This window comes from Neolamprologus multifasciatus, chromosome 23 (assembly GCF_963576455.1).
Source record: "Neolamprologus multifasciatus chromosome 23, fNeoMul1.2, whole genome shotgun sequence".
In the NCBI taxonomy this organism is placed as follows: domain Eukaryota; kingdom Metazoa; phylum Chordata; class Actinopteri; order Cichliformes; family Cichlidae; genus Neolamprologus; species Neolamprologus multifasciatus.
The window spans coordinates 19164963-19188839 of record NC_140460.1 but is presented as its reverse complement, the minus strand read 5'-3'; the positions used below and the strand labels follow the sequence as shown (position 1 = coordinate 19188839).

The window sequence follows — 23877 nt, the reverse complement described above, 5'->3', positions numbered from 1 at the left end:
AAATAAAAAAAATGGACTGAAATAACTACCAATAGAAGCAAAGGATATTAGTGCGTCATATGAGCTGGGGGTAAATAAATTGGAAAGTAATCTAATCAAACCAAGCCTTGAAATTCAACTATAATCAACTATCGGCCAGGCAGTTTTGTCCTCCTGTCATCCAGTCCAGTTGCCAGCTGCAAGTAAATCTCTTTATATATGGAGGGAACTTTACAGTTTGAGGTAGTGATTTTGAAATACATTTCATTGGCTGTATATGTCAAGTGTAGATGTTGTGTCAATTTTTATGAACACAGTTGGTGATTGCACTAGTTGTGGTACTTGACTAAATCCTGGGTAAAAGTCCTGACAAAGTAGTGGTGGCAGAGAGACCATCAGGAAACCACAGTTTGAGTTGCTTAGTTTTTACTTTCTGTTTGATTTGGGTTGGGGACTAAAACCACTTGACTAAGATAAAGTAAAGGTCATGGTTTAGTACCCAGCACATTAAAATGTCTTGAGTTTACACTCAAAAGTGACAACCTGTAAGTGAAACCAATCTACACAGCCTCTAGCATTGAAAACCAGCCTTAAAAAGAGAAAGGGTGATATAAATAATATAAACAAAGAGTGCTTCAGATTTATTTTAAAAGATTTACTCTCAGTTACATAACCGTGTAAACATCAAAAGCAGGAATAGCTGGCAAAAGAAGAGGCTGAATTTGTTTTTCCATGTGTGCTACAGAGTGTGTTCATGTGTGGGAGAAAAGTTGATGTAAGTGTGTCGCTGAGTGTCACCTGGCACAGCAGCTCCTCACCACTTCCTGTTCCACATCGAGGCAACAGAGAAGGAAGATACTAGTTTAGTTCAGTCATCTCACTTCATCGCCGAAACCAGTTTGAAGAAACAACGTCGTCTGGGGATATTGGTTCGGGATGGCGCTCCAGATGTGGATATCTGGCCTGCTGGTCCTCGCCTCAATGGTCTCCCCGGCTGGTAAGACCCCGAACACACTTTGAAGTTCTACACATAGATTTGAAATAGAAGAATTGCAGAGGCATCACTTCCCTTCTAAAAGCGTGACAAAAGTTAAGACAGGTTTTTAAAAATAGTTTATGATTAACAGAAACATGATACGAAATCAGACCTAAACTTGGGTTTAAATCCTGCTAGCTTTATTTTTTTTAAATGCTGATTTTGCAGAAGCTAAGAAAAAATATTTTAGTCTCAGTCATGAAGCGATTGTCAGTATGATATGATTGAACTTTCAGAGCAGTCACAATTCAAATGCATTAAATCAGTTTTCTTAATCGACAAGCAAAGTGCTAACCCTCAAACAGATCAGAAAATTTAAAAGAAAATACCAACTGTACTTGCATAGATGTGTGTCGTCTGAATAAATAACCCCACATATCTAACAGAACAGCATCTACATAAAGCAGATTTAAAATGTTTTCAAGCAACAGAAAGTCTTAAGCTGAATATGTCTGTAGTGGAGAATTCTGGTAGCCATGTTGGATTCTGTATCGGTGTTCGTCGCGACACAACCAAACAAAATTCAGATTTCTGTCATTTTTTTAGGGGTAAAAAGAAAAATGTCATCTAATGACCAATTTTAGATTTGAAAACCACAGTGCCATTAGCTAGCTAACACTATAAATCAGAAATGTTCTGGTGTTGATGCGTCTGATTATCACACAAGCTAATCTGTGTGGATTACCTTAAAAAAAAAGGCCCATCATTGCCTAAATAAATAAGATATCTGACCCCTCTGTTTTTTTTTTATTACTTTTTATACTCAGAAGAAAAAGTTTATTATGTAACTTGAACCTGAGAGCTAAGCTATCCGCTAACATCCGCATCCTGACGTCGACTAATCAGTTTGTGCATGCTGTCGAGGTGTAAAAATGACACATAATGCGTTAATCATTCCTTCCAGTTTGTTTAAATTCTGACTTTATTATAAATATAGACTTTCATATTCATAGGCTTCTTTGGTAGAAGTTTAATCAACTAAAGTTCGGCAAAACTCAATGTAACAAATGTACAATCTCACTCAACAATAGGCTTATTTCTTACACTGGCGAAAAAATAACCCAAAAGGATATCCGCATCTAGTTTGCAGAGTTACATACCAGAATACACAATAAAAAATCAGTTTCTAAGCAACTATAATTGAAGGCATTACATAGCAGTTGAGCCCACTTTAAGGACAGAATAAAGCAATTACATCGTCAAGCATTAAAGCCAAGTTCAGACTAGACTAGAAGTCCAGTTCAAGCCACCTAAACTTTAAAGTAAATTTTGGAATCAAAATATCTTCAGCGCTTAAAGTACAACTCAAGCCCAATAAATGAATTAATATACAAATAATCGTAAAATTAAATTGAACAAGAGTTACCATAGGATTCATTTTTGGAGGCCCTGTCAAAGACTTCCAGGTCGTTTGGAGTACAAAACCTAAAAGCATTTTCTTCCAAACTCAGTGCGAACTTTAGGGACCGTGTTTGTAGGGATGCAGAGGGCCAGTCAAGCACAGGAGTGATAGTTTCCCATTGAAGGTCTTATAAAATAAAATATACCGATCATCTTAAACCAAGGCCTAGAGCCATAGATTATGGTTTAGACCATCAAATGGCCAGTTTAGATCATTAACGTACAAGTTTAAACTTAAAAACCGTGCGTCAAAGTTCAACTGTTTAAATACAAACTGAAACAAATAAAATGGAAAAGTTTTTGATCAAAAAACATTTTTCACTGGTTGCACCAGCATTGATCACAGGAAACACGGTTTAAACCAACAACAATTAAAAGCATTGCATACCAGTTGAGACCATTTCACGTAGCATTTTACAAGCGTTTGCGTGAAGTAAATGTTTATAGTTTACATAATCAAAACTCCAGTTTATTTAGGGTATTAAGTTGATTTAATATACTTTAGCTTGAATTCTCTTTGACATCTGCAATAAAAAGGCGGGGGGGGGGGGGGCAATAAACAAAACAATACAGAAATAAATCTAGATAATGGATAATCATAAATTTAAATTCACTAAGAGTTACCAAAACATTACATTCTGGAAACACACTTTCAGGTTTTTGGAGCAGTATTTCTTCCAAACACTTTAGGGAACAAGTTTGTTGGGACTCAGAGGACCAGTCAGGCACAGAAGTGATTTAAAATGACTCCTTTCAATGAGAGCCTTGAAAGCATTAACAGTGGCCTTTCATTATCAAATTCTAATGTAGGTCATCCATGGTCTAGTGCCATAGATAACTGTCTAGACCATCAAATGACCAGTTTAGAACGCTAATGTACCAGTGGTGATACACGTCTCAACAATTAGAAAAAGCAACTTAATCCAGCAGCAGCTTTCAGAGTCAGTACCAGTTTAGCCTATCAGAAATCCAGTTCAGACCATTCAAGATCCAAAGCCAGTCTAGACTATCTGTTTAGCGCCTTAATAGATCAGTTTAAAGCTGATAAGTGTGCGCCAAAGCTAAGTATTAAAAGCAGTCGCAAAGATTAAAAAAGGAAACGGTTAAACAAAAAGCTTTTTTTAAAACTCAAGTACTCAAGTCAAAAACAAATTTAAGTCGTCTAAATATCGATCAAAAGACGAGCTAATCCGGTGTAGGCAGATCATGCTCGTTTAAAATAAGGGACCAATTCGATCACGTGTTTCCTGGACCCGAATAAAAGAATAGAAACAGTCGAGGGAAACTAAACAAAGTAGTTCCTCAAACTGTGGGGTGTAATTAGAAATGTGTAGATGTTTGATTCTAGACAAAGACAAAGGGCTAGAAAATGGAGAGTTCCTCCATTTTACAGGTTGGTACACCACAGGCAGCAATACATTTTCACACTTTAGAGCCATTTCAAGAATATAGTAACACAGATAAAAATCACTTTACCATCACCTTCCTCCGATGATGAAATAAAGTTGATAATAAAAGCTAAAAGTAGGAGGGAATATTAATAGCAGAATTTGCAGAAATCAAGTTTGTCACTTTGGTTTTTATGAAAAAATGAAGTTTGTGCAGCAGCACCATGAGACGTGTAGTTCGACACTTGTGGCTGCAGTGCTTCCTTAATAAGCGCTTTATTGCGGCACGATAAAGGCATTACTTAACACATAAAATCATGCTCATTAAACAAAGTATTTTCTTTACTAAACACATCCTTAATTCGTACAGTAAGAATTAAAATTGCTCAGTTCACATGTTGTAAAGACAATTAGACTTTTGTATTTGGCTGACGTGGTTATTAAATGGCTAAGTACGCCTCTGAAGTAAGAAATGAGGGTCGTTTTTGTAAGTTAGGGGACAAAAATTATGTTTTAGAACTAAAATAAATGCATGGCATGTAGCTGTTTAAGACTTGCAGCTCATACTTCCTGAATAGCTGCTGTCTCTCAGCTTTAACATCAGATAAAAATCACTCTTCAAGAAAGACACACCCAGACCGCAGCACCACCTTATGCCGGCCTAGTGTCCAGTATTTTGACATTTGGACCATATCTGGCACATATTCACGCCTAACTTTGGTATAAGTGGCCAAAGTATCCCAGATTATTCCCAAATGTGTCTGTTATCATGATTTAAATGCACTTTGTGAGAGTTACAAGAAATAAACATCGTTAAGTTATAATAGCATGACCAAGGATGGGCTACTTTTTAATATAAGTTCAACTCAAGAAATCAGTGTCTTCTTTGTAAGTTAGGGGCCAAAGATTACATTTTAGAATTAAAATAAAGGCATGAAGTGCTGCCGTTTAAAACATTCGGCTTCTATTTCCTGAAGAACTACTGCCTTTCAGCTTTAATTTAGGTTAAACATGTAGTATTACTCTTAAATGACAACAAACACACGCCACAGTAACACTTTATATAGGCTTAATGTCCACGTTTCTATTACATTTGGGCCGCATCTGGCACATAAGTGCCAAACTGTGCTAAAAGTGATTAGAGTATCGCAAATTAGGCCTAAATCTGTGTGCTATCGTGATTTGAATGCACTTTGTGAAGTTTATCCTAACGAAACAGCATTTAGTTTTGATGGCATGAACGAGAAAGGTTTAACTAGGACCTCAAATGTTCAAACTGAGGAATGAGGATCTTCTTTTTGAAATAAGGAGCAAAACGTAAGATTCAGAGACGTCATAAACTTCAGCTTTTTAGCACTTGCGGCTTCTGTTTCCTGAATAACTGCTGTCTAAACAGTATGTTCATCACGTGCACGGCCTGTTTAAAAATAATAAAAAGGACTTTTGAGTGATTTCCTGGACCATGTAGCCCGCATGTGACATTGATTTTTGGGCTACATATGGTTTTGTCTGCCTGATGCAAGGAGCCACAGTGTTACACAATAATGGCCTAACAGTGTTGTGAAATTTAGACAACATCTGGCACGCAAAATATTTTCTAGTACAGTAACTGAGCTGTAGATGCCCTGAGCAGGCAGATTTAATAATAAAGAGCAATAAGTTATGATGACATGACTGAGAAAATACATTTGGCATCTGAAACTTTTTATTGTATGTTTAAACAGAGAAATGAAGGCCCTCTTTTCCAGATAAGGGGCAAAATCAAGATTCAGTAATGACATGAAGTGCAGCTGTGTAAAACCTGTGGTTTCTGTTTCCTGAATAACTCCTGTCTCTGAGCTTCATTTGACATTAAATGTGTAATATTTAATGTAGGATGGAAGATTTTCTGTGGGGCTTTCTGGGTGTTTGGGCCACACCACAGGTCCACCTTATACAGGCCAGATGCCAGGTGTGTTGTAACGGTAGGGCAGAGCTGTAAGTACTCAGAGCTGCCCAGATTTTAATGCACTTTGTGAGCTTTACATTTAAAAAAAAAAAAACAGCATTAAAATATAATGACCAAGAAAAGGTGCATTACATGTTACATTAGCATCCGACGATTAGCTCATATGTGCAGTTTTCTGTTGGCGATGGGGCAGTTCTTCTTGGGTTCTCAGACGGCGTTGTTTCAGAGTAAGTCTGCGTGCTGCAAAGCAGCCACATGACTACCTTAAGTGTCAGTCGTATTGTGACAATTGGGCCTCGTCTAGCCTACAAGATATTTTCCAGTGCAGTATCGGAGCTATAAGCGCCCTGAGTAACCAATGTTATGTCCAAAGGTGTGATTTTAATACTTTGTAAGGTTTAGGCAAAAAAAACAACACCATTTAGTTACAGTGACTTCTCAAACAGCATCTCAACCCTATTAGCATATATTTAAACAGAGACAAAAGGGTCTTTTTTTATGTAATGGATTAAATACATCAACATGGTGGCAGCTCTGAAACATTAAAAGATAAGGTGTAGAGGCGACTGTATGTATCAGACGTTTTAAAAGGATTTTTTTATGTATTGTCATTTTAAGTAATTAAAATTGAAAGATTTAAAATATCCATATTAGTTTGCATTGGTTGGTTAGGTGTCTTTTGGATTAGTCTTTTCCACCATGTGATTAAGACTTTTACTTCTAATGTAGATTTAGACCATTAAAAGATGATTTAATAACAATACAAACAAGCTTCAAGCTTGAAATAGTCCTCTTTGTAAGTGTCTGAGGTCTAAAGGTGCCAGTGTAGTTGTGTTTTGTAGTTCAAGAGAAATAATTGACCACAAAAAGTAAAGACCCCCACTTCAGGAAGCAGTATTGTGGTTTCTTTAGCTGTCAAAAGCGTGTTTCCCTAACTGAGCTGTACCTTGGCTCAATGTGGTGGCCAGAGAGCTGCACAAGGCACAACTCTCAGCCCCCGCTAAGGAAACACCTCGGTTCAACAGGAGGTTTAAAAGAAGTGCAAAAGATGACAGAAAATGCAACTCAAACAAAACGGCTATACTAAGCAGATGCTCAGCTTATTTTTACTGGTGTACTTTCTAGGCCCAAAGTGACACAATGAACACAGAGTAGAGGTGAAAAAAAAAACTCAGCACACTTACATAAGAAAGAGCGGTGAGATGTCCTCGATTTGTTCAGGTGTTCGGATGCAAACTGCCAACTCTGACACCACAGCAGCATGTTTGCAAGTACATTTCAGGGTTTCTCAAGCTGTGAGCATCTAACTGCCTTGGTTTTAAATGCATTTCACAAGTAGGTCTCATTGACATCGAAATGTTCTTCACCACATAGACCTGTTGTAAATGCAACCAAAACAATGAAACAGCAGTGGCCATTAATTGGAAGGTTGGTTGCTCGATCCCTCGCTGCTCCTGTCTGTATGCCAAATGTTCTTGGGCGAGATGCATCTATTGGAGTGTGAGGCATGTTGTATAAAGCAGCTTGAGTGAATAGAATAGACAAGTTCTATATAAGACCTAATGGAGTTTTAGCCTCATCATTCAAAACCTTGGGTGCATTACAATTGAGACTTCAAGATAGAAACTATCTGAGCTGAAATAGAGACAGCGACAGGTGCGAGCTGGAAGTTAACCCATATTCGCTTTACAGATATTTTAGCAAGTAGTCAGTGCCGACTCACCAAAACATAATGAAGGGCTCATGTTTGTAACGAACCTTTGAAATAAATAGCACGCTTGATAAAAGCTCCTTGAAAGTGTGTATCACTATAATCAATAGCAGGCAGGAAAGTAGCTTCCACAGATTTCAACGTGGCATAAAAGGTTTAATTTATCCCTTCAATAGAATCCCATCTGTACTTAAACAATGTATACATAAAAGAAAAGCATCATAACTACTCATGTGCTTTAATGATTTTACAAGTGCACTTTTTTACACTGAACTTTGTTTTCTGGGCATTTGGAACCACCTGTAATGTCTGTTAGTTGCCAACTATCAGTGGCAAACTGACACGTCGAGTAAATCGCCTCCTGCATTGATGTCCCTTTAAGCATTAACCAATTAGAATTTAGTTGTTGGCAGTCAAAGCGCACGGTGATCTCATAAAACATTTTATTTCCATAACTCAGGAGCACTCAGCGTTACCTATTGGAGTCGGCCCAACACTATATGATATTCAACTGTCTGATTTTTTTTAAAGAGCAGATTAGATTAAAATGAAAATGTCATGCAACTGAAAACTGAAAACTGTTGGGTATGATCACTTTACTGCAAAATCATTCTTGTGAGGACAAACACAGCTAACAACTAATCTTCAAGAGATTCATTTGCTCATCACAAAATCTGGAGGAAGAAAGAACAAATCTTTGATCTTATTTGAATATTTTGCCTTGATTTTGCCTTTATATTTCATTTTTCTTTCAAAACTGTCCCCTTTACTTTCTCTTAAGCAAACCTGCCACACCTTACAATGAACCACATAACCTAAGCCATTCGGCAGCAATGCAGAAATATGCTTTGATTTAGTGAATATACTCATTAGACTATTACTTGCTTTTAAGCGAGATTGTTATTATCTCAATCACATGTGTATATATTTCTTTCTTGAACTGTGTGTTACTTTAATTACAACAGGACTAGCCGTTAAGTTGTTTATGGATTATTCTTTGGTGGAGAGATGTCGAGGGGCTCTCGCTCTATGTGACACCAGGCCATTAACATCTCTTTTTGCGGCATTAATGTTTTGCCTTTTTCTCTTTATGCGGCGTAATGGAACAAAATTTCGGGTAACTAAATCTACCAGTCGATGAGGTTAGTGCCTCCCATGGCAACTAACAACGATGGCTGCAAATTTGGACAGTTTTGTGCTTCTCTGCTGGTACCTGGTCTTTGTTTAATGGAACAATTTGTGAAAACAAGTTTTGAGAGGTGCAGGCAGGGGTCTGTACGTCTAAATTTGTTAGGAATTCCTTGATTGATTGATTGTGTTGACTAGGGGCTCTAATTCTGTTGTCTTGGCTGGAGCTGAATGAGTCCGGGGCTTTTGAAAGTGGTGCCATAGCTGTTTGCTCTGATTATGTTCTTTTATCATACAAATTGGAGCCCAAACTCACAATTGAACACAAATTTTAACACCCAGAGCCAGACCCAGCCAGTTTAACTGGCTGGGTCTGGCTCGTTTTTAACTGTCAACACATTTTTACCTGTCTTGCAGGCTAAAAACTAGACAGTGCTGCTGTACAGGAAGCTCAAAGGTGATGATTTTGATCTGTAAATAAAAATGTGATCATTTCTAAACAAACAAATGCTATCAACTCCTGAGAGTGAAGTTTCTCTGCCTGGAGACAAATACAAAATCATCTGACCGAGTTTCTCTGGTTTCATTTTTTCAGGGGAACACCTGAACACATCATTTCTAGAGGTGATAGAAATGAGTCAACAGGCATGAATGTAAACTATACACTGTGAGGAGATTTTCGGGTTTAGCCTCCTCAACTTTACGGTAACAATGAAAAAAAAAAAACAACAGTGGAAAGAGCAGCAAAGACTGGGTGACATATAAAAGGCAGTAATTGTAGTTTCTGCTTAAATTGAAATCATGTGGATGGAAACATGACTCTTATCTGGTGAAGATCATTTATTTCAGAGCATACAGGAAGCCTTAGGAAGAGACGTAATCTTACAACATGCACCTTATCTTTGATTGACAGCACTCAGGCCACACCCTTTTCTTTGAGCATCTCGTCACATGCTCTTTAGGTCTCCTAGAAACGACATCCTTTTTGCTATAAGCGACAAGCTGGATTTTTAAAGGCGACCTCGGGTTCTTCATCTCTCTACTTTCATTCAGGAAACTGTCGCTGCTCTCAGAGTGTTTGAAGTCTCGCGTCTGTCAACACAACCAGCGCTTTAATATGGCTCAAACCTTTTACCCAGTCTGAACTGTTTCACAGGCAGAGAAGCAGCCATCTGAGAATGAATGAATCCTAACAGAAGTCTGATCTGCTATCAGACATCTACACATGACACGCTGTAACGTCAGAGTAAAACTGATTTTTCCACCTCCTCACTGCTCTTTACTGTAAATGATCATTTCACGTTTTAATTTCTCTTCCGGCATAAATGAAGATAAGTCTAAATTTAACATCTTCCAAATAAGTCTGTCAATGAGTCACGAAAAACCAGCCAAACATTGTGTTTCTACTTTTCTGTTAGCACTGTTTGCTCCTTGGTGTTGCATAAAAAAAAAGAAATAACTCATAAAATAACAATATTAAAAAATTATAGGACTTTCCTGCTCAAAATTGCTTTTTGGTAAGACAAGAAATGCTAAAATTCTAAATATTGATCCCATCTCATTGCTCCATCCATCTTCTTCTGCTTGTCCAATATAGGTTGCAGGAGAGGTGGAGCCTATCTCACAGAAACCAAATATAACATGAAAAAACAGCTCATTGTGTGGAGAAAATAAAGGGAAAAATGGAAAAAAAAATAAACTGTAAAATCAGACGTTAACACTTTCATGCATGAATTATGACAATCTCAATCAGGAGTTTTTTCTTAAGTATTTTTATTTCTATTTAGGTTGAAAAAAATATTTTTGAACTTCATTTTTAAACATGAATTTTTCAAATGGTTTTGTGTCCACTTTTGGCGTGGATGGCAGAGTATGGACACATCAGTGTCCAATGTAGTGGTTTATGTACACGTAAACCATCAACACTGACACAAATACAAGGAAAAAGCCTTTGAATAGCTGTCGACTGTAGTGACCACTATGTGTAAAGGGTCAATACAACAAAGTGGTTCTATAGAGTAGTCTAAAGAGCTTGGAAAGAAAAGCGTCACTTTTCTTTCCGAGCTCTTTATTTCTGCCCATTAGATAAACAAAGATATCTTTATTGCTCAAGTTTCCCTTGGAAGAACCTTTTCAAGGGACACAATTCTTTTGTGTATGCAGCAAAAACACAGTGGATGTACAGTAGAAGTAAAATGGAGGTGTACAGATTGTGTCAGTGGATTTCCTGCCCAAGAAACCAGTCTGAGGACCTGCAGGTCAAGACCTCAAGGCTGCGATATCATCTGCATCGAGCTCAGACAGTCCACACAATCCTCAGAAGTCATGACGGTGCCCCTGGGCCTCTGTTCTGCTGAACACCTACACGTATCACATACCACCTTTATCACCTTTATCAGCTGACGGAGCCAAAATATATGTCACTGCAACCCTGTGATAGGTCAAGTGTGCCAGGTAATCTGAAAACTTCATCTCTGTGTGGTCATGCAGCTGTGGGAGTACATCGAGTTGCCGAGTGTCAGGCCACAGTAATCTGCTCTGTTTTTGCTTCGCTAGGACTTTACTGTGATTTTTTATTTCCAACAGTGCTGACAAAACAAACCAGCAGCAATCTCTCACTCATATCAAATGCATGGCAATCCAGTCACAAAGTTCACACTGAAAAGATACAGCAAACAACCATTTAATGTAAAACACTGAATGGTTGGTCACTACAATGTACAACCATTCAAATCAAACCTGTTTATAACAAACAGTCGTTCACGTTTCCTACACAGTAGATCCATACGCTCTATAAAACACCCCTTAACGATCGCTATTCTTTCCGGTGGGAACTTGACGTCATTCGTCAAGTTTTAATTCTAATTGTATCCCTCCAAGTAGAACCAACCAAGTAGAAACCGCTTTGGTTTGAGTCTAATATCTTTAGAAAAATGTTTGGATGGTCCTGACCCTTTAGCTTCTCAGCATTTCTTTGATTTTCATTCTAACTACTGAACTTGGCAGGAGTCTGAGCACAAGCTGATTTCCAAACCTCTGGTCAGATTTCATTTCCCAGAACTTCAGTTAATGCATTTACAACCTAATGAGCTCTGTAATGAGTGCAGTGGAAATAGATTAGAAACTCTGATATGATGCCCTTTCTTAAACCCTCTTTTATATCATTAGCAACTATTTGTGGTCGTCTAAGATGTGAATTATGTTAATTAGCTTTCAGAAAACTTAGATCTAATGTTAGATACCTAAATAAACACGTTTTAATACGTTGTCTTAGTACTAAAGACTCCAGTCTTTCATAGCCTTTCTATGGTTTTGTGTCTGTGTATAAATGTCCTGTAAGAGAAGAGGTGGTTTTAAAAGATAAGAATCTGTGTGTGGCCATTAAATAAATACAACATAGTCAAACTCAGCTCAGTTCGTGACTATTTATTGACCAGACAGCTTTCAACAACATCAATGGCGCGGGGCCGTTTGTCGAGCAAGTTCATTGGCAACTGCCTTGTTTGAGCCACTGACTGAAATGAGCTTTCAATAGTATTTAGTATTTTTATTCTTACAGTCAGTATTTGTTTTACTTCAATAAATATGACTTAAAATAAAAATGACTTTTATTACAATGAAAGTGATTTGATTGACTGTGTGGATAGAAGACGTAGCTGCTTCCATCCACCGCTGGTTTGTTTGACACAGCGACCTGAAATAAGGAGCTAAAATGAAAGATAGCAGCATGCAGGAAAACTGATATTTCAGTAAGGCAGATTTCTTGTAAACCTTGACAGCAGCGATACCTGCAGCCTACAGGGGTTTACTTATCATTGTTTTTTGGTATTTCTGCTGTTTTATAACACCGATGATAACACTGATGTTCTGTATTCTTTTAGATGAAGTTGGCAGTAAATAAAATAAATCAACTGATTTTTCTTTGTTTGTTTTTTTTGTGGGCCAGAAAAACATCTGATTGCTGACTGGAGAGAACAAATGTTGTACTGAAGGCTGCAAGAAATTTTTAAAACATCAGTATTTAATAGACTGAATTTTTAATCTGTATTGCTTTGTTGTTTTAACCACGAAGCTTTGCTACTATTTTTATTCTTGTACAGTTTTAATGTTGCAATAATTGCGTAAGAAGCTATAGGTTAAGCTGAGTAAAGCTGAGTGTTTCCATGTTGGCTCAGTGCATTTACTGCAAATCAGGGCTGTGTTGTGATCCTGTGGTTGAACAGTAGATGCAGGAAACCTGCTGATGTTGCACTCACGGACACTCTGTGATGTTGGGATCCCTTACGAGAGGTTGTGATGGAAAACTCTGCAAAGCCAGTTTTGTGAATGGTGTCTGTGAATGTTTCTGATGAGTCACGAAGAATTCGTGTAAACATGATCACTGATCTTTTCCGCTGATGTGTCAGTCAGTCAGATTAGACAGACCGGGTGTTTCTTGAACTGTTTTTAATGCCGTTTCAGTGGAAACTCCTCCAATTCTCCTCTTCTTTACTGTCATTTCCCTTTTAGGAGAAGCAAAAACAAATAACAAATGGACTAGTTATGAAGCAGTTTAATGCAACTAGTTTAAAAGCTTTATTGAATCTGTTCTTACTGACACAACAGGCATAAAAACTCTAGAAACAACCTCTAAAAATATCAAAATTATAAGTTGTTATTAAAGGTTTTCTAATTTACTGAGTTATACGGAGCAGTGTTTTCAAGTTCACATGTACTTGCAGAGGTGACAGAGGCGCGTTCTGAGCAGCTGGGGGCATTTTATATACTAAAATATGATGATTGCATGAATTATGAAGTCCTGATCTTTACTGTTCTACCACGAGGTAATCACTAACTTCAGCTAACAGAAACAAGAATTCAGACATATGAAGGAGAAGCAATTATGTCCATCAGATATTAATGCAAAGAAAAAAAACCTCTAATACATCCACATTATGAAGCATATATGTTTAAATTGCTACATCTCTCAGTTATTCTGATATACTCAATTAAAGACAGATTAAAGAGCTCAGAATATACTTGTACTTTCAGGACATAGTAAAATAATTTCTGCTATATCAGCTTCTTCAGAAATAATATCGCTCATATGTGACGGGATTTTCATGTTTGAACTGAGGCTCGGGTTCATGTCCAGTTACAGGACTGGTATAAATATTTAAAACAATACTTAGAAAATACATCACTTGCATTTGTATTATCAATTTTCTGAATGTACTGAGCGCTGAATCTTAAAATGATTTGGAAAAGACCGTTTTTAACATTTTCTAAAAAGGTCATATTTGTCTATAATGTTATAAAGCATCTTGCTCAAAAATACATGAATGCAATTTAGTTTGTAAAAGCTGCTGAGAGTAAGTGCACTCTATGGCCAAAAACATGCATTTCCATGCCTTTCTGGTTGCAGCCTACTTTTCTTATTTGGGTCGGCCTGTTGAGTTTCTGTTGGCGTAATCAAAGCAATCATCTGCATTAGTCCAAATTATATAAAATAAAACTGTAGCTCTTGATCCTGATTATCAGTAAATTAACGTACCCCGTTATATGTATTGACTATACATTATGCATAATTATGTATATAATGTATAACTTGTTTGACCGCCAACTTAAACAGTGCAATGTCCCAAATCCTTCAAAAACACACTGATGAAAAAAAAGGTGCAAACTTTTTAACTCAGTATTTTTTCACTATTCAGTATTTTTGTTTATTTGTGTTCATTATATGTTATGTTCAAGGTGTATGCATGTGTACACATTTTTAATGGTTTTACTGTGTTTATTATATACATACATAATGCTGACTGCGTTATATGTAATATACATAAATACCCATATGGAAAAGATATATATAAATCTTATAAAGTTTGTATCTATCTTGTGTGAAACTTGTATGAAAAGCATACAAGAGTGAAAACAGATATAAGATCCCTTGAAAAATTATATAATGAAACTTGTATGTTTTGGATACTTACTAAAACAATATATGAAAGTAATGAGAAAGTGGCCACTTTCATGAGTAAATTATATAAGTTTTTACTATTTCTTTTCCATATGGGTATGTTCATTTGATTTTTTGTGACGGAGCACCAGAACAGTACTGCTAGCACCTCTTTCAGTCACTCGTGGGTCGACATAGCGAAGGTGACACTGTGTTATATTTTAATATTTTAATATTACGCAAGCTCAACAATGTAGGTGCACTTCTCAAGTAGATATCTTTAGCTAGCTTACATATCATAAATGCCTATTTTTTCATTTGAAAATAATTTCCTATTATGATGCTGACACTGACGCCTGGATTTCTTATAGGAAAGATGGTTTACAGAGTGACCACATCGTATTTGAATTATTAGAGCACTACCTGCATGCATATACTACTAAAACCTAAATTCTTCTGCTACTAGAAGTACTATGCCACAAAAAATGATAAAACAACATTTGAAAAAGTCTAAAGTACACGGTCTCATATGAAGTATTTCTAATTGTCTGCAAATTTTAAATTAAACCAATTTAAATATTTCTTCTGTCTGTATTTAAAACTATATCTTGCATTCAGCCACTTACAGAACTACCTGTATGTGTGTGCTTAAACTGAAGCATTTTCCAGGCAGGTGTGTGACCTACATGCACGACGGTAGTTAGTGTGACTTCATCAACACAGGTATATTACTGGTAGAGTCTACCTATTTAAAAGCAGGCCTGGCAAATGTTTTTGCACCTAAATTGATGCATCTTTAAGCAGGTGTGGTGCTGAACTGTAAGTGCATTTCTTCTTCAGCTATCATTTCATTAAAGCAGCCACACAATGAATATTCAAACTTCAATTTAAACTTTTTAAAAAAACAATTGTGGTACAGAAAGTGTGACCACATTAGTGTAATATTATCGAAGCACTATTGTAAAGATCTTACAAATCTTTAGTTAGTTGTAGTAACTAGCTGAAATTATGACATCTTCAAGCAAGCTTACGTTAGAGCTACCCGTAAGTGTGCGCTTATACTGAGGCTTCAGTTTAAGCGCATATGTTTTTGTACCTAAATTGAGGCATCTTTTTAAAGTCATAGTGGTGCAGAACGTCATGTGTATGTGTATTTAACCTGCAAAGCATGTCCAAACTTTTATGAAAGCAGGTCTGAAACAGATATATTTGTGTGTGAGCTTAAATTTTAAATTTTTTTGAAAGAATACTGGTATCGAGCTGCATGCACGACAGTAGCTGGTGTCACATTATCAGATACATAACTGTTGGGCTTTGCTGGAGCCATTATGTATCTGAGCCTTGCGAGTCTGTATTTAAAAATGTAACCTGCATGTGTCCACTGGCATTGTGACTTTATGTGCGCTCATTACAGAGCTATGAACACACGTGCACTTACATTTCTTATTAAAGCCATAGTGGTGGAGAACTTTGTGTGCATGTGTATTTATAAAAAGAATTCATAAGCCATGTTCAAACCTAAATTTTGACTTTTAGTAGATACAGATCTACTGTGTGTGTGTGTGTGTGTGTGTGTGTGTGTGTAGGTGTGTGTGTGTGTGTGTGTGTGTGTGTGTGTGTGTGTGTGCGTGCGTGCACGCGTCACCTACAGTTGCATATTTTTTGATGAAAGCCTGGTACAGAGTTGCATAAACCGTTAACCTGCGCTGACTGTAGCTAGTGTAACTTCATCACAGCAGACATACTGATATAGTTTGCCTTTTTAAAAGCAGGCCTCGTATATGAGTGTGTGAAACCAAACATGAAACTGCACTGTGCTCATCAGATTAAACCCTAACCTCGACCACACACACACACACACACACACACACACGGGCTTCCTGATGCGTATATTTTCAGTTTATCTTTGCTCTTATCTAACCAGACGTGTTGTCAGCTTAAAATGACCATGAAATGAAACGTGCAGTGAAAGGAGGCGTTGCAGCTGTGATGTGGGCTTCCTTTCAGCTTCAGATGCAGAAACTTCAGGTGAATCTTTATGAGAATGAACAGAGTGACACTCAGCTGAAAATTATTATCTTTATTGATTAAGAAATAAAAAAAGTTTGATCATGCGGTTTAAGCACCTCTGAGCTGATGTTTTTCATATCATCACCATCATGATGTGTGAAAGTGACTTTTCACTATTCTGTCACAGTTTCTCAACACAAAACTATAATTCTGTCTGACCATTCAGTTAGAAGTGTGAAAGCAGAGTTTCTTAGAAACGATGTTGATAGATGCCAGCTCTAAGCTCATGAGATCACTGATTAAGGGCAAAAACCGTTTCCTGGAAACTGATGATAAGAAAAAGACGAGGAGAGGGCTTCAAACCACACAGATGAAGCAGTTAACCGCAGAGAAATGTGACCAAAGATAAAAAAATATATCTCATTTACAGGGTTAGGAAATAGAAGATTGACGACACTGTTGATTCCTCAAACGTCAGCATGCGTTTAGCCAAACTTTATATAAATGAATTTAAATGAATCTTGTGTATTTGCATGCGTGTGTTTGTTTTGTTATTTGTTTTGTTTTGTTTTTTGGGGGTGGGGATTGGTTGAGAGTCTAAAAACATTTACAACATTAACGGTGTTTCAGCACAGCACATTTCAGCGTTCTACGATAACAAACATTTGATAACAATTACAGAAATACGTGAGTGGAGTTTAACCTGTTTATCTATCTGAAGTTTGAAGAAAAGTCTGTTGAGTTTGGTGTGAAATTTGAAGTTTTAAACTCCATCTTCATTAATTTGAGCTGCTTGTTTTTCAAAGAAAATGCACAAATTCATTAAACTTTAACAAAAAAGAAAAAGCAACAACTTTATTTTCTCATGAACTATGTCTCTTTTTTTTCTTTTCTCTCTGGAGAAAATATGTTCTCATCAGAATCACATGACTGACTCACATATTTTTACTGAAACTAAACAGCCCACTCCAAACAATTAAAATAATACCACATATAATCATGGAAAACAGCCTCCATACAGTTTGGGCCAAAAACAGTAATCACCAGGCTTTTCAAACTAAACACTGCTCGTGTGTTTGTCTGTTTAGCGATACAGTTACAAGAAGAAATGACGAATTTCTGTAAATTTCTAATTTACTTTGGTGGGAAAATGCTTCTTTATGGTGCGTTTTCTCATAAATCACTTCTCTTTCCTGTTGGTGATGAATGCCACAAGAATCACATGACTGAGGCATGTGTCAGTTATGTGGATAGGAGCATGGCAAAGAGATTTAAAATAGAAATGCATTTAGTGCACTTTTACTAAAACCTGTCTCTATACACATCTTTATAAAGCAAATTCAGCCAAACTTCATCACCTTTTCTACATTTCTTTATAAACAACATGCATGAAAATGAAACCAGAGGTTTATTGACAATGAAGTATTTTCTTGTGTATTTTTTGTCTCTTAAAATGCAGTTTAAGAGTGACTCTGACCTGCTTAAATGTTTAATGAGCATCTGTGATGTGAAAACAGGCTCTGCTGCATCTTTTGGCTATATAGACACACACCGACACATACACACACGCCCACACTGAACCACACACGAACACACACCTGTCAGTTAATGAGCCACAGCGAGCACTCGGCAGCAGCTGAGGAAACCGCCGAGCTCCTTCACACTGACGCGCTGCACAAACAAAGACTGTCGACTGCTGTTGCTGTCAACCTTATTTTTATTCAGTTTTAGTCAAAATGATAGGAAGAAGATTTTTCTTCTATAGCTTTATTTTAAACAATCTTTTATCAGGGTTTATTTAACACATGGGAGCCCAAACTTTTTTCTTTACATTTTAGTAAAATGCGGAAAGTTTTACAATGTTCAAAGCTTGAATAGAAGCGTAGAAGTTGTAACAACAGTTTATGAACTGTTACCAACATTAGAATCATTTTTGTTGTGTACTATCATTTTATTGGGGCTCTTAGTTGAACACAGAACTCAGTCAAGTTTGTGTTTCCTCTAACCTTTGAACTCTGATCTCCACAGAGGCGATGAACATATACGACCCTCAACTGTGTTACATCCTGGATGGCTTCCTTGGCATTTATGGCCTCATCATCACTGGCATGTTCATCAAAGAGAAGGTTTGTTTGTTTTTAATATTTACTGCTGATTGGATTCTAGTCTAGGAGTAAAAACAGATTCAAATCCAATTTTCATCTCTGAACCAAATCAGACCTGTTCAATAATGACTCTATAGCCTTCTTACTTCACACTCCACAAAAGGCTGTTTTTGATTAACAGTCATTTATATGTTTCTGTAGTTCTTCAAATCGAAAGCAAAGATGGAGGAGGAGGGCTTATACAGTGTAAGTTACTATCACCTAACACCATAAACTGCTCGTTAGCCTATTTTCACCGATTTTAAGAGTGAATATTGGCACTGTACTGATCTTAGAATGGGAATAACTGTTGATGAGGAGAATGATGTGGATTAAAACATGTTCTTGTTCAGGACCTGAAAGGTCAGGATCCGGTTACTTACGAGCCACTGAGAACGGGAGACCCCGAGGGTGGACGAGGAAGAGTAAGTCTGCTATTCTCATACAACACATCTAATGTGACTTGGCGTTTTAAGTGGTAGAAAGATATTGTCACCTATCCCATTTCCTTACCTGAATGATTGAGCATGCATTGAGATTTAATGTATTTCATTAGATAAGATCAACAAAATAACAGAGCCTCAAATCTTCTTCTAGAACACGTGTAGAAAGAGCAATCCTGGATTCTAAACAAAGAACATTAGAAGAATTGTGACAAACTAAAATACTGGAGACAAACTGCAAGAACTCCCAAACTGTGGACTTCTTAAAGAAACTCTGAACCACAAACCTGTGAAAAACCTAAACCACACCAAGAACGACAATAAACGCAAAATCTTGAGTTTGTTGTTGAGTACTCTAAAATAATTATTAGGAAATGTCCTCAGGAATAAATCTAAAGGACAACAAAACAACTAATTTGCAGGAATTTTAAAAGACTTGTCAATATCTGGAAGATGTTTGAAGAACACTAAAATGCTTCTTAAAAGTTATGAATGGAATAAATGCATGGATCAAACATATCTGGGAGAAACTGTGACAAACTAAGTGGAATAGGACAAGTTTGAAAGAATTCATTAACTATGGACTTCTTAAATAAACCCTGTTCAGAGATCAGGAAGAACAAAAACCACTGAAGAACCCAAACCACTTCTGCAAGTAGTACAATTAATTGTACAATAATTAGTTCAGAATTAGCAAATGAAGTTCAGAAGAACCTAAGTAGACTATAAGAATAACTTATACTTAGCTTATACTGTATTTGGTAGTTTTTGCAAGTGGTTTGGGTTCTTCGGTGGTTTTTGTCCTTATTGGATTCATGTTTCCCTAAAAAATAAAACAGGGACCATGAACCATGACAAGGACAATTCGATAAAAATTTAAAAAAACAAAAAACAAACTGTTAACTACTTAAAGAAGCCATCAATTTCAAAAACACTACAGGCTCCAAACCACCTGTACAAGAACTACAATAAATGTGAAGTATTCTTAAGAACTTGTAGATTATGTCCAAAGAAGTTTCAAAGAAGTTTCAAAAACAACAAAAGAATGGTTTCTCAGGAATTTTAAAGACTTGAAAGTTGTTGAAGAACCCTCAATTCCTTCTTAGAGGAGGAAGGAAAAGAACCCAACATAGGTTCTCTATTTTAAAGTCTATTAGAACCTCCTGCCTTAAAATTGCACTTGTGACTTCTGTTCCTTTCTACAGAACCGCAGGGTAGCTGATGACGCCACGTACACGGTAATAAACAATATCTGATTATTAACATTATTATTATTATTATTAAACTTTTTGTAAACACAGAACTCTTGGAAGTTTGCATACTAACACAGAAAACTCGTATCTGAACTTGTTATATTTTTCAATTCAGGGCCTGAACAAACGCACAGATGGAGAATATAAGGAGCTTCCTCTGAAGGTTTGTAATGAATGACCGAAACAAATTGGTCAATCTCTCACTTCTTGTTTAGCGGCTACTTAATTAAATTCCATCAACGAAAACCTGATGTCTAATTATTTACACCGACTTTACAGCGTCCAAAAAAGAACGAACAGGTTTACCAGGTGAGTGTAAAAGCTTCATTAGCTTTAAAGAGATAAATCAAAATTAACCATATCACTTGAATATAATTTTGTGATTAAATAAAAAAAAAAAACCCAAAAAACCTGATGATTGATTGATTTTGGTCATTTTTAGGGTCTGAGTTCGGCCACCAGGGACACCTACGACTCCCTCCAGATGCAATCGCTTCCACCTCGCTAAGAAGACACCAAAGAGCTGCTGATGAGCCCCGTCCAGACGTCTGCTCCAGAAATTATTCATGGGAATTTTCACACCAACTGAGAACAGCTTGAGCATCTTTGTTTTACTTTGAAGATATTAAGGTTTGCCAAGTTTATAATGAGTCTCTAAATGGACTGAAAATTTTAGCCTTTTTCAGACTTTATATTTAACAAAACATCTGGAAGGTCTGTTTTCCATCAGACTTCAAACGTGCATTTAAAATTTGTCTTTTTAATGACTTAATGTCCAATATTTTACAAATATTTTCAAACATTCAATAGTGATTAACTGAGATCCAACTTTTCATTCTTTTTTTACCTAACTTTTTTGCAGTTTTATAGCTTGACCTTTTGAAGTATATTAGTGTATAAGGAGTTGATATCCGATGTCTATCTGACTGTAATGCAAATTTAAGACCCGTAAAGACAACATAGTAAAAAACAGTACGACATGTACTGGAATTTAAACAAATTTAAATTTGAAATACATTTTTGTGCTTTTTTAAAGCAAATATTCATATTATGTTGTGTAGTATTATGAAATGTTTTTAACAGTTTACAACTACATTACAGTGATTTATGAAACGTTTATTAATTAATTACTATACAGTCACTATACAGTCAACTAATACCAATTTTTATTTTTATTAATTTTACTTGTTGTTTTATTTTATTTTATTTTTTTCTTACAAAAGGTTACCCTTTGCACATTGTATTTACTTTAAATATAAAAAAATGAAATTAGTGCCTAATTCAATCAATATTTCATAAGGGTTTTGAAGAATTCCAGGATTCAGGAATGTTCTGGAAATCAGACTTGCAACGATTAATCATTTAATTGATTACCTGATTAAAAGAATGTTGAATTCTTTTACATTTTTAACACATTTTTAGATTTTGGATTAAATCTGTGCTGTCGGATGTAATAACTGGTATTAGAGGCTTGAAACTTACTCGGTGACATATTCGACCTCTATAAATTTTCACATTCAGGTAAAAGAAATGCTTACATGATTATTTCTGAATCCATATTGAGTATGTTATGACCTGGTTCTCAGTATAAAACTGTAAACAAACAAACTGCAGTTTGTACCTTGTTTACATAGGTTGTTTAATTTAACACAGTTATATATCAGGGTATTTGTTGTGGATTAATAGCACAGTTCAAAGATTTTTAAGGCTGAAACACCTTTAAAACTGATCCAACGTGAATTTATGAGAAAAAATAATGTAGGACTTACTTTATGATTTGAAATGGAGGCTTGCCTCTTTTGAAATGCTTTCAAATTTGATAAAGATCCGTAAAAATGGATAAATGCCATTAACACCAAGTCTGTCTTAAATAATGAACATCTGTAAAATTTAAAAGCTGCACTAATGTGGTGTGGAAGACAGATGTTTCACAATATTCCTGAAAAGAGTTTGGTGCCGTTTCAGTGGACACTCGAGGAGTTATTTTTCACTGATGTATATATTAGGTTGTAAAATAAAAAGACATCAAAGAACTTCAGTCTGCACTTAGATCAACACAGAAAAGCTGCAGCTTCATTTCTGCTTTTTATATTTATCATCTAAAAATGATGAAGTCTTGAGTAACATCTGGAGAATCACAGCTGCAAAGAAAGAAAAACCTCAAGATTGAATGAATCAATATTCATTACATGAGTGATGGCAAAATATGAAACAATATGAAATATGAAATAAATGTAATATTTTGAAGCATGTATTTTGAAACATTTCTTCATTTGGTCTTTTTCACAATAAAAGACAAAAAAACTTTCAAATGAGCAATAAAACCCATAAAATAAATAAAACAAAATTGGTTGAAAAATATTCAAAAGCTTATTATTATTATTTTCCATTTCAAATTTCTGCAATAATGAATGGGCTTTCACACTTTTCAGGTCTAAGATTTAGTTGTAATTTTTAAAAGAGCACTGCAGCTTTAAGTTACTATATGTTTTGCCTTGTCCTGTATAGAGTTATTTGTAGTTTTCTGTGTTCATGTATTTCATCTGATGTGTTGGATAGTTTGCATGGAAGTTTCTTTTTTTTTCTGATATTTTCCTGAGAAGTTGTGCTGCAAACAGTTATTTTATTCCTGTATGAATATCATTGCTTCATTATTAAAGTTTGCAAAATTCTGAGGGTTTTTTTTTCTCATTTCAAAATGTGTCATAAATAAATAAACAGTGGCAAATGGCTTGTATTTGTATAACACTTACTAGTCCCTAATTACCCCAAAGTGCTTCACACATCCAGTCATCCACCCATTCACACACTGGTGATGGCAAGCTATATTGTAGCCACAGCCACCCTTGGGCGCACTGACAGAGGCGAGGCTGCTGGACACTGGCACCACCAGGCCCTCTGACCACCACCAGTAGGCAACGGGTGAAGTGTCTTGCCCAAGGACACAACAACCGAGACTGTTGGAGCCGGGGCTCGAACCGGCAACCTTCCGATTATAAGATGAACTGCCAACTCTTGAGCCACGACTGCCCCCGTATAAATAAACGTGAGAGTTTTCAGAAGACCTGAAGATGAGATGCTGGATGCTTCTGCCACCTGATGGACAAACATTAAAGTACATCTCTAAACATAAACGACTTTACAATTAGTTTTAGTTAGAAAAAGAACAACGTTTACCCTTAAAGTCCAGTGAATCTAAAATTCCTAATGAGTGATTAATGGATTAATGGGTAAATTACAGAATTTAATGGATTAATTACATGTAAACCGTTAAACGTGTTTCTTTAAAGGTCTTTATATGGTTAGAAAAAGGTTATAGCTCTTTTTTGGTAATTAAAAATAGCAAAAAAGGCTTTGTGACAATAACAGTTAAAGAACCTTTATTTTTAAATAAGTGAGGTTCAAATTCGTTGATTACCGATTATTTTAAAACACATACATATTAAAACTGAAGAAATGAAGGGAACCTTAAGGTAACACTTAAGTATAAGTATAGAGTAG

The 23877-nt window shown here is 36.2% G+C and overlaps 1 protein-coding gene across 1 annotated transcript; it reads left to right on the top strand.

Moving 5' to 3' along the window:
- Positions 1-779: 779 nt before the first annotated feature.
- Positions 780-23560, top strand: cd247 (CD247 molecule). The gene is made up of 8 exons (XM_085152880.1): positions 780-976; positions 18565-18662; positions 18843-18887; positions 19034-19105; positions 20329-20361; positions 20492-20539; positions 20656-20685; positions 20819-23560. Exons 1-8 carry the CDS (start codon positions 916-918, stop codon positions 20882-20884), a joined length of 453 nt encoding a protein of 150 aa, XP_085009006.1. The 5' UTR covers positions 780-915; the 3' UTR covers positions 20885-23560.
- Positions 23561-23877: the final 317 nt, after the last annotated feature.